This window comes from Capricornis sumatraensis, chromosome 13 (assembly GCF_032405125.1).
Source record: "Capricornis sumatraensis isolate serow.1 chromosome 13, serow.2, whole genome shotgun sequence".
NCBI lineage: Eukaryota > Metazoa > Chordata > Mammalia > Artiodactyla > Bovidae > Capricornis > Capricornis sumatraensis.
The window spans coordinates 63,725,577-63,737,936 of record NC_091081.1 but is presented as its reverse complement, the minus strand read 5'-3'; the positions used below and the strand labels follow the sequence as shown (position 1 = coordinate 63,737,936).

The following is a 12,360-nucleotide window of genomic DNA, read 5'->3' as shown; positions in this document are numbered from 1 at the left end:
TCAAAGGCTTTGGCATCGTCAATAAAGCAGAAATAGATGTTTTTCTGGAACTCTCTTGCTTTTTCGATGATTCAACAGATGTTGGCAATTTGATGTCTGGTTCCTCTGCCTTATGTAAATTCACGTATTGCTGAACCTGGCTTGGAGAATTTTAAGCATCACTTTACTAGCGTGTGAGATGAGTGCAATTGTGTGGTAGTTTGAGCATTCTTTGGCATTGCCTTTCTTTGGGATTGGAAAGAAAACTGACTTTTTCCAGTCCTGTGGCCACTGCTGAGTTTTCCAAATTTAGGTTAATAATCTGAAGGTCCATCCATGTTGCTGCAAATGGCATTATTTCAGTCTTTTTTTTCTGAATAATATTCCATTGTGTATATATACCACATCTTCTTTATCCATCCATCTGTGGGTGGACATTTAGGTTGCTTCCATGTCTCGGCTGTTATAAATAGTGCTGCTGTGAACACTGGGGTGCCTGTATCTTTTCCAGTTAGAGTTTTCTCTGGATATACGCCCAGTAGTGGTATTGCTGGACCATATGGTGACTCTGTTTTTAGTTTTTTAAGGACAAGAGTGCTCATTTAATATTACTTCATCATTTCTTCTTCTTACTCAGATAAGCTATCATTCAGCAAACTTCACTTTTTTTTCCCTTTTAGCATCCACTCATCTTTTCACCTCATTTCCTTAGGGAATAAATGATAAATCCCCTTTTATTCTGACTTTCCATTCAGTTTCTCTCTCCATCTCCTCCTTTTCCTTCCATCTTTCATCTAAAGAAGTCAGAATTAGTGACCATTTAAGTTAAAAGCATTCTCTTGGAGTATATTTCAAAATCTTAATAGTAAATTCACGAGAAGTTTCACTCACACATTTATCTCATGGAATTATAAATATGAAAAAAATTTGTATGACAAGTTATACAAATCAATAGTAAAATGCTGATAGCTTTTTTTAAAAAAACCTTTATTTCTTTATTGGCTATGCTGGGCCTTTGTTGTCATGCAGGCTTCTCTTTAGTGGCAGTGAACAAGGACTTCTCTTCACTGCGGAGCTCAGGCTTCTCATTGCGGTGTCTTCTTTTGCTGTGGAGCGGGCTTCAGTGGTTGCAGCTCCCGGGCTCCAGAGCACAGGCTCAGTAGTTGTGGTCCTCGGGCTCAGTTGCTCCATGGCCCGTGGGGTCTTCCCGGCTAAGGATCGAACCTGTGTCCTCGACATTGGCAGGCAGGTTCTTTACCACTGAGCCACCAGGAAAGCCCCTCAATGTGTTTTTACTGGCACGACTAGGTGATTTACTTTTCCTCAGACAGGTTTATTTGGAATTCATGCATTTGAGTCCTGTTAAGCTAAGTCCTAGTACCTGGGAGAAGAAGGTAGGCAGGAAGAAAGGGGTAAATGCGGGTGAGATCAAGTCACTTCTCTGTTAGAAGTCTCCAGAGGCTACCGTCCAGCCTCATGGTTAAAAGCGAGTCCTTACAGGAACCTCCAAGGCCCTTTACATGTTTAACCATCTCCTACTGTCCTTTCTCTTCACCCAGCCCAGGTCACACTTCCCTCCAGCTCTTTCTCAGGGTGATGGGACCTCCTTTCTTCACTCAGGCAGGCCTGCTTCCACACCACTCCCTATACCCTTCTCTGCTTAATTTTTTTCTTAACACTTAGGATGTTCTTTCTTGTTATGTAGTTGGCTCTTTTTACTGTTTGTTGTCTGTGTCTTCTTAGAGCACAAGCTCTCTGAAGACAGGAATTTTTGTTTGTTCTGCTTACTGTGGAATCTCCTGTACCTTCAACAGCACTTGGCAGATAGCAGATGCTCCATAAATATTAATATTGGTGACTTAAATGTGGGATAAATGTGGGATGGGAATGCTTTGTTCTGGAGTCATGACACATGAGGAACTGAGAAAAGAGAATTGTCTTAAAATTGTTCTTCCGAGATCCTGCCTTTTGGGCAGTAATTGCGACTATACCTCCTTAATCCTCCTTACTCTTTTTTTTCTCTCTGTCTGTTCTTTTGTTGAAAATACTAGTTGACCCTTTATACTGTGTGAGGCACAGCAGAGGATCTGAGGAAGTATGCCATGTGGTTTATAATGAAAAGTTTAGGCTGGCATGGAAGACTGTGGGCTTCCCAGGTGGCACATTGCTTAAAGATCCACCTGCCAATGCAGGAGATGCAAGAGATATGGGTTCGATCTCTGGCTCAGGAAGATCCCTTATAAAAGGGAATGGCTACCCCCTCCATTATTCTTGCTGGAGAATTCCATGGACAGAGGAGCCTGGTGGGCTACTGTCCATGGGTCACAAGGGGTCTGACATGCCTAAGCAGGTGCACGTGTGCAGACACACACAGAAGGTTGTAGTAAGTGGGGAAGGCTTTGTGAAGAAGGGGATTTGAAGTAAACCTCAAAAGATTTGGGGGAAGCTGTCATGAAGTAGTGCAGTGACTTGGGTTCCCTGTAAGCATGGTGGCTGCCATTGCCAGCCAGTAGACCCTGAATGCCATCAGCTCTAAGAGAGTTTGGGAACTGGTAATGGTAGTCTACATTATATATTAATATGTATAATTAATATAAATTGAAGAATTTATAAAATAATTTTCAAAAGGGATCAAAGAATTTTCTGTTTCATCTTAAAATGCTGAGTCTGCTAATATTTTCATTATTTATGAGATAGGTAGTGTTTTCACCTACAGACATGCTTTCCCTTTGAGGAAAAGCTAAGAGTCCATCTCTAATTTTAACTATTCAGTTCAGTCACTCAGTTGTGTCCGACTCTTTGCGACCCCATGAATTGCAGCACGCCAGGCCTCCCTGTCCATCACCAACTCCCGGAGTTCACTCAGACTCACGTCCATCGAGTCAGTGATGCCATCCAGCCATCTCATCCTCTGTCGTCCCCTTCTCCTCCTGCCCCCAATCCATCCCAGTATCAGGGTCTTTTCCAATGAGTCAACTCTTCGCATGAGGTGGCCAAAGTACTGGAGCTTCAGCTTTAGCATCATTCCTTCCAAAGAAATCCCAGGGCTGATCTGCTTCAGAATGGATTGTTTGGATCTCCTTGCAATCCAAGGGACTCTCAAGAGTCTTCTCCAACACCACAGCTCAAAAGCATCAATTCTTCGGCGCTCAGCCTTCTTCACAGTCCAACTCTCACATCCATACATGACCACAGGAAAAACCATAGCCTTGACTGGATGGACCTTAGTTGGCAAAGTAATGTCTCTGCTTTTGAATATACTATCTATATCTAGGTTGGTCATAACTTTCCTTCCAAGGAGTAAGCGTCTTTTAATTTCATGGCTGCAGTCACCATCTGCAGTGATTTTGGAGCCCCCCAAAAATAAAGTCTGACACTGTTTCCACTGTTTCCCCATCTATTTCCCATGAAGTGATGGGACTGGATGCCATGATCTTCGTTTTCTGAATGTTGAGCTTTAAGCCAACTTTTTCGCTCTCCTCTTTCACTTTCATCAAGAGGCTTTTTAGCTCCTCTTCACTTTCTGCCATAAGGGTGGTGTCATCTGCATATCTGAGGTTATAGTAAACCTTAAATACCAACATTCTTTAAGATGAACAATACTCATTGCATTTTATACTCATATTTTTGTTGTTGTTGTTACTGAAATTAAAGTATAGGAAAAAACTCTAGTAAAACTAGTTCAATTTCTTAATTTCTTAAACTCAAAAGTGTATTATTGATTTATCAGATAAAGACCAGTGTTATTTTATACATAATTAAGTGTGGTACAGAGACATATGGGTTTCCCTGGTGGCTCCGTGGTAAAGAATCCATCTGCCAGTGCAGGAGACATGGGTTCAATCCCTGGGTCAGGAAGATCTCCTAGAAAAGGAAATGGCAACCCCCTCCAGTATTCCTGCCTGGGAAATCCCATGGAGAGAGGAGGCTGGCTTGCTTCAGTCCATGGGATCACAAACAGCTAGACATGACTGAGCGGCTAAACAACAACAACCCAGAGACATGGAGGAGGATAGTTTCTCATCATAAGCAAGTTGACGCTCTCAGGAAAGAGCACCAGCTTTGTGGCCAGAGCACGTGGAGTCTAATATTGGTTCCACCAACTGACGCAAGTCTAAAACTTTGTGTGTCAAGGTCTTTGTACATAAATTGTAGGTATTATCCCCATCTCTTAAGGTTGTTGTGGAGAGTAAATGATTTACTGTATATAAAGTGCTTTGGCTTGCTCATAGGGAACTCTCAATCAAAGTTAGTATTAGTAATACACAGCAGTTACAGTATGTCTGCTGAGAGTTGTTTTTATGTCTTGCCTTTTCCTACTACAAAGGCTAATTTTTGGAGCCTTAGAGCTTGGTGCTGAAGCTGACCAATGTTTCTTGCCCAGAGTTGCACAGCTCTTCAGCAGCCAGACAGCCGACTCCAGACACCCAATTCCTGTTGCCGTTTCTTCACCATGATGCTCTAAGATTCCTACCAAAGGGAACACCACCCCGTTTCTCCAAAGATCCTTATGAACGTCTTTTACATCTTAGCATCTCCTGGTTCCATCTTTGTTAATTTCCTTGGGCTGCCATGACAAAGTGCTACAAACTGCGTGACTTAAAACAATAGAAATTTATTGTCTTACAATTCTGGAGGCCAGAAGTCCAAAATCAGGGTGTTGGCAGGGCCATACTCCCTTCAGCCTCTTGGGGTCACCCTCTTCCAGTTTCTGGTGGTCCCGTGTGCTCCTGTAGCAGCATAACTCGGATCTGCCTCTGCCTCTGTCTGCAGCTGGCTGTCTTTCCTCTGTGTCAGTGCGTCTTCAAATGGTCCCAGTGCCTCTGCTTCCTCTTCATAAGGACACTAGTCATATTGGCTTAGAACCCACCCAGAAGACCTCATTTTAACATGCTTACATCTGGAAAGACTGTAAATGAGGTCATAGTCACAGGTACGGGGGGTTAGGACCTCAACATTTCTTTTCTGGGGACACAGTTCAACCCAGCACACATACTTTCAGATCAGAAAACCTTGATCCTTTTTTCTCTTTGCTTTAGAAGTTACAAAACATCGAATACATTTACCAGGCATCTGGCTGATACTCTTTTAGTGTAAAAATGCTCCTAAATATAAGGTTTCATGTTACATGAAACCAATTACATTTATAAATTTTGTACTTAGATCAACTCAAAAATTTGTGCTCTTTTTTGGGATTGAGAGGAGTTAGAAATAAATGTTTAGGCCACTGACAGTAAGAGAATCCCTGTATGAGTGTCATATGCAGAAAAAGAAATACAACCTCATGATGCTTTAGTCAAGATGTAGCCAACAGTTTGGTCAAACCTTAGAATCTTAAAGAACTGTGTAGCCAGGCAGGTCTTGTTATGGAATTGCTTACTGACTTTTTAAAGTGAGAAGATTTGAGGTAGTTATGGCTTATATAGTAAATGTTGACATCAGTGACTGTGTTTTTTGAGCACTGGCCAAGTGGGAGGGTTCTGTACCAAGTCCTGATGCACCCTGAGCTAGTCTCTTACCTGAAAGAGCAGAGTTCTCAGAAATACTTGTTGGCTGATTCTCATGACAGCTCCCCCAAAGAAGTAATGGCCCAGCTTTAGAAGTGGAATCTGAGTTTCTAGGAAGTTAAGATGCTGTCCCCCAAGTCTCACAGGTACTGAGTGGTACCTGGTTTGTCTGAATTACAGACACTCAGCTGCTCCTCCATAGAGCTGTCCCACAGCCGTGCCACTCACCCATCCACCCACCCTTGCCAGTGGTTAACGTTCTGTTACTGAAACACACAAGTGTAGCTTTTCATTGCAAATCCCACATTTCTCAACATTGTTCAGGAAGGACTGGAAGAGAATGGGTGACAAGGATCTGGGAAATCTTAGATTCGGTGTTGTCTCTGGAGGAGTCATTAGAGTTGGTTTGGAATAGTTGGATTTTCCCCTTGCTTATGAGGTAAGGTTGCCCTTCCTTCTCACCTCTGAAGGTACATGTGGACATGTGACTTGTTGTGTCCAAAGAAACAGGAGAGGAAGTAACCTGGTTACTTCTGGCAGAAGTTTCCAGAGCCAGTAGTGCTGCTGTGTGATGGTCTGAGCACTCTCTGAGGGGGATCTTCCCACGGCCTGATCTCCGTGTGACTGCCACCTCTGCCTGGACCGGGAGAATGTGCAGAGTCATAAAAGCATCTTCTTGTTGTATCAAGCCCCTGGGGTTTGGAAGTGTTTGTGACTGCTTTATACTCCAGCTCACTGTCACTAATTCATTACACTTAGGAGCAAAACAGAGCATGGAAATTCATCAAGGATTTCCGGTAGACAAAATGAGTTTGAAGATAACTCTAAATCTTCTTGCAGCAGTCTCCCTCAACATATCTAAAATATTAAAGCAGAAAGTCCAACAAATAGTGTAATATGTGAAGGTTGGTCAAGCCCCTGGGGTTTGGAAGTGTTTGTGACTGCTTTATACTCCAGCTCATTGTCACTAATTCATTACACTTAGGAGCAAAACAGAGCATGGAAATTCATCAAGGATTTCCGGTAGAGAAAATGAGTTTGAAGATAACTCTAAATCTTCTTGCAGCAGTCTCCCTCAACATATCTAAAATATTAAAGCAGAAAGTCCAAGAAATAGTGTAATATGTGAAGGTTGGGAGGACAAAACAGTATTAAATTCATAAGATGGTTAGGTAACCATCTAAGCCTATGACAGTATTTTTTGCTTCTATATTTAAAACTTCGGTCACCCACCTTATTTGTCCATTGTTCTTGTGCTAAAGAAAATAGCTGGACAGGAAAGGAAGGAGGAGGAAATTTGTGGCTGGAAAACCAGAGGACACTACAAACAGTGACACCTTTATCTGAGCAGTACTGTGAGAACAATAACATGGTTTTACTCTAAATTTCTGTTGCAAGAAGCATATGTGTTAAAGAGAGAGCTTCTATTACAGTTAGTATCATGTTTCCCGCCTGTGGTTGCTGGCATAACCTGGCTTTAAGTTATACTTTGCCTTGCCCTTACCATCAGTGTAGTGTTTGAAAAGTCTTTGTTTATTCATGATTGCTAGTACTCCCTTATATCTCACTCCATAGACAATAAACTCACTTTTTAATGAACAAAGCCAAGGTTTTAGAAGCTGAGGGCCACTGCAACTTGACGAGAGGAAACTTTCCTAGATTTCCCATTAGAGTTGAAGATAAATGACAGTGGAACTTGATGAGTTTATTAGATTAATTAGATTATTTATTAATTAATTAGATTAATTAATGAGTTTATTAGATTAATCTGGTAAGAATTTAAAAATTGGTTATCTGCCATAAATTTATATGGCCTAATTTAATCTTAGATGAGCACCATGTTCCTTTGATATGCTAGTTTGTTATACCACTATTTAAACATTTCTGTGACATAAATTTAACCATGGAAAGAAAAGACATTGTCCTTTAAACTAGGCTTGAAAGATGACACATACTGGGAATACTAACAGTTGCCAGCTTTTCATGATTTTAATTTATGGATAACAGTTTTGCTGTATTTTGGTTTTATAAACTTTAACAGGTATGTCATTTGGCTATTTTAAATTTCCTTTTAATTAAAAAATTTTGAAGTGTAATTGATGTACAATATAGGTTCAGGTGTACAACATACTGCTCTGATATTTAAATACATTGCAAAATGATCATGGTAAGTCTAGTAACATCTGTCACCATACAAAATTACTATATTATCGACCATGTTCTATATAAGGGTGTATATTACATCCCTAAGACTTGTGTATTTTATGACTGGAATTTTGTACATCTTAATCCCCTTCACCTATTATGCCCAACCCCATCCCCCCTGCTGTCTGGCAGCCACCCAGTTGTTCTCTGGATCTTTAAGTCTGTTTCTGATTTGTTTGTTTTGTTTTTTAAATTTCACATGTAAGTGAAATCATATGGTATTTGTCTTTGTCTGACTTATTTCACTTTGCATAATACCTTCTAGGTCCATTCATGCTATTGCAAATGGCAAGATTTCATTCTTTTTTATGGCTGGGTAATATTCCTCTCTCTGTGCATGTAAATGAACGTTGGAGTACATATATCTTCTTGAGTTACGGTTTTATTTTCTTCAGATAAATACCCAGAAGCAGAAATGCTGAATTGTATGAGAGTTATGTTTTTAATTTTTTGAGGAACCTCCATGCTGTTTTCCATAGTGGCTGCATCAATTTACATTTCCACCTACAGCACTGGGGTTCCTTTTTCTCTACATTCTTGCCAACTCTTGTGATTTGTTGTCTTTTTTGATGATAACATTTTGGATGTTTTTAATATTATTGCCAAGAAGATCAGAATGAATACCACTTTTAGAGATGACCTAGCTTAGCAGTCCCTTGCAGATTAATCTTTTTTAAACACATTCTTACATGGTACCTGATATCAAGAACAGATTTTTTAGTACTATAAAATTCTATAATTTGAGACTTGTACTTATCTTAAGATCAGTGAATGAGGGTGAAAAGGATTATTTTTTGAATAAGAAAAGGATTTGGTTTAAAGGGTCTTGGCCTTAACTTTGTGTTTTGTTTTGTTTGGTAACTATTTTTGAAAGCACCAAATTATGTGATAAGTAACATACAGTGGTAATAGGTTTTATTAGTTTGTTTTACAAGATTCACCCTGAATCTTTAAGAGACTTCAGTTTATAGGACTACAGAAAAGTTAAGTTAGCAATACAAATTAGTGACATGTAGAATTATAGGGTTGAGTGTTATGTTTTATTCTAGCCTTAAGATAAAATAAAATAAAATAAAATAAAACCAGACTTCCCTGGTGGCTCAGTGGTAAAGAATCTGCCTGCCAGTACCGGAGACCCAAATTCGATCCCTGATCTGGGAAGATCCCACATGCCGTGGAGCAACTAAGCCTGTGCACCGTAACTATTGAGTCTGTGCGCTAGAGCCTGGGAGCCGCAACTACTGAGGCCCCTGCACCCTGGAGCCCATGCTCCACAACAAGAGAAGCCTGTGCACTGCGACTGGAGAGAGTCCCCACTCACCGCAACCAGAGAAGAGCTCATGCAACATGAAGATTCAGCACAGCCAAGAGGAAATAATTAAAATCATTTTAAAAAGTAAAACATTTACAGAATCCGAGAACTCTGCACTGAACACCATTTGAAAACTAGTCGCCATGATTTATGTAACATCCCTGTAGGAATGAGAACAGAATCTGGTTGTACTATTTATTTTTGTAGAGAAGTTGTGAAATACTGGAGAAAATGTGGAAGTTCTTTTTCACTGAAAAGGGTTTGATTAGTGTTATAAATCCTCATTTTTTCAAATGTTCTCTGGAGGTGTCAGAAATTATTTTTTTAATTTTCTTTTTTTATTCAATGTTAGTTAGCATGGGTTGCCAGTCCAGCCCACACATCATTCAGCCCATAAGTAACTGAAGTATTAGTGTTTAACTATCTTATGATTACCTGTACAATTTTTCAGTTAGCTTGGCATTCTAAAAGAGCCTTATGACTATTTCCATGGAGTTTTAAAAAAATCTGATGTGTAGTTTTCATCTGACTCTCTGCTCCCACCATGAGACAGGTAACACAGGACAGTGAGGTTTTTTTAATTTTTATCCCTCCACTAAAGCAGCTGCTCATCTCCTCTTTGAAGAAGCAGCTTAGATCCTAGTGTTAAAAGGGAACTCTGAAGATGCCCTACTTTAGTTCTGTGCCATTAGGTGCATGGTTTTGTAAAACTGTGCAAAGAGGAAACTTGCCCAAAAGCAAACACCTGTCACCTTCCTTTAGCAAGAAGGATATTTAAAGCAACACTGTGGGGAATCCTTTTGCAAGGCGAATACTTTTCTGAGGTATCTAAGTCATAGGAGAGCTCCTGGGACTTTAAAATGTCATTAGAACCCTTGCTTTGTTCTCCCTCAACTAACGGGAGTTATCAGTGCAGTGGTTCCTCCTTGAAGAGAATCCCCAGTCTCTGAGCAGCCAACGGCCCCAGTCATTGCTCCGTGAACTGGAAGACATCTCAGACTGCCACCCAGCTTTGTGCTAAACTCCACCCAGTGATTACAGGCTGTTTAGCATCAAATAAAATGGAAGTAAAAATAGAATGAGAGATTATAATTTATGATTTCTCACTTCCAGTTGATCAGTCTACAAGGCAAGCCTCACATGAGAATTGCTTGCGCTTTTTGATGTGGAATTACATCATCAATTGTTACATGTCAAAATTATGGTACATATGGAAAACAGTATGGAGGTTCCTCAAAAAACTAAAAATTTAGTTCCATGTCATCCGGCTATCCCAGTCCTGGGCATACACCTAGACAAAACTCTTAATTTGAAAAGATACATGTATCCCTGTTTCATAGTAGCACTGTTTACAGTAGCCATCAAAGCAGCCCAAATGTCCACCAACAGATGAATGGATAAAGAGGATGTGATACATATATGCAATGGAATATTACCCAGTCATAAAAAAGAATGAAATATTGCCATTTGCTGCAACATAAACAGACCTAGAGATGGTCATACTAAGTGAAGTAAATCGGAAAAAGACACATATCATATGATATCATTTATATGTGGGATCTAAAATATGATACAAATGAATTTATTTGCAAAATAGAAACAGACTCACAGAGAACAGACTTGTGATTGCTGAAGAGGAGAGAAGTAGGGGAAGAAAGGATTGGGAGTCGAAATTAGTGGATGCAAACTGTCATATGTAAGGTGGACAGGCTTCCAGCTGGCTCAGTGGTAAAGAATCTGCCTGCCAATGCAGGAGACTTGGGTTTAATCTCTGAGTGGGGAAGATCCCCTGGAGAATGAAATGGCAGCCCACTCCAGTATTCTTGCCTGGGAAATTCAATGGACAGAGAAGCCTGGCAGGCTACAGTCTATGGGGTCGAAAAGAGTCAGACACAGCACAGACACAGTTGCTATTGACTAAACAATAGCAACCTACTATATAGCACAGGGAATTATATTCAGTATCCTGTGATAAACCATAATGGAAAAGAATGTTAAAAAAGAATGTATACATGTATATCTGAGTTAACTTGGTATACAGTAAAAATTAACACAACATTGTAAATCAACTATACTTCAATAAAAGTAATGTAATTACCCTGACTCAGAGAGTTTCTGAGAGGTGTAAAACAGTCCCTTTGAAGAGTATTAACATGGCATATAAGGTATGTTACCTGCTTTACTAACTCTTAGTTCTTTTTATCATCATTTTTATTATTTTAAATCATTATTGTATGTAGAGAAATATTGCAAGAAAAGGTAAATAAAAAGGAGTAAGCAAATCCTGCTTCTTAAAGCCCTTTCTCCCTTCCCTCGCCTCTACCCCTGCAGAATGTGATAAGTTACGGCGGGATGGCTACCGGAGTTCTCAGTACTATTCCCAAGGACCCACCTTTGCAGCCAACTCCAGTCCCCTCTGTGATGATTACCAAGATGAGGATGAAGAAACGGATCCAAAGGTAAGTCTTCTAAATTCAACACATGATCCTCGACTGGCTCCCAGAACAGATAAAAGACATGAAATGAGAATGAAGTCTGTTTTTTAGTTAGTAGTATTATCCTGCGTTAATCTCAGTTTTGGCAAATGTACCATGATGATGTAATATGTCAATATTAAGGAAGACTGGGTGATAGGTACACAAGGTATTCTCAATACTATCTTTGCAACACTTAATTATAAAATAGGCTTTGTATTAGATGATTTTGCCTAACTTTAGGCTAATGTTAAGTGTACTGAGCATGTGTAAGGTAAGCTGAGGTAAGCTGAGGTAAGCTGTAACGTTTGATAGGTTAATGAGTTACATGCATTTTGACATTTGTTTTCAGCTTATGATGGGTTTTTTTGGACAAAACCCCATTGTAAGTTGAAGGTCTATACAAAAAAAGTCTTTTAGCATAATAGGAAAAGCAGCTATATCAGAATTGATGTGGTCTATAGTTTTTTAAAACTTTTTTTTTTCTTGGCATGAGTAAGAAAAATTACAATCAGGAGATGAATTACATGGTAAGGATTTTGTTTTGTTTTTATTGTTTTTCAGCTTTATTGAAGTATATTGACAAAATTATATATAATTTCAAGTGTGATAATTTGATATACATGTGTTTTGTGAAATGATCACCAGTCAGACTGATGAACATGTCCATCACCTTGCTACTTTAAACACCGAATTATAATCATTTTTAAAACAAGTAGTTATTAAGCATCTCATGTGCTAGGAAATATTTTAGGTGCTGTAACAATGAAGCAAACAGAAGAATTCTTCTCTTGATAGTGCTTTGATCTGGTGCTGAGACACTGAGAATAAGTAAGCAATGATGCTGTTTTAGTGATGTGTGCTCTGGAGTAAAATAGAACAG

General features: G+C 39.6%; 1 protein-coding gene across 2 annotated transcripts in view; it reads left to right on the top strand.

Moving 5' to 3' along the window:
* Nucleotides 1-12,360, top strand: part of NHSL1 (NHS like 1) — a 145,955-nt gene that overhangs the window by 98,783 nt on the left and 34,812 nt on the right. For both annotated transcript variants that reach the window (XM_068985096.1, XM_068985097.1), the window contains exon 3: nucleotides 11,335-11,462. In XM_068985096.1, coding sequence (XP_068841197.1) covers nucleotides 11,335-11,462 — 128 coding nt within the window. The remainder of the gene's footprint in view (nucleotides 1-11,334; nucleotides 11,463-12,360) is intronic.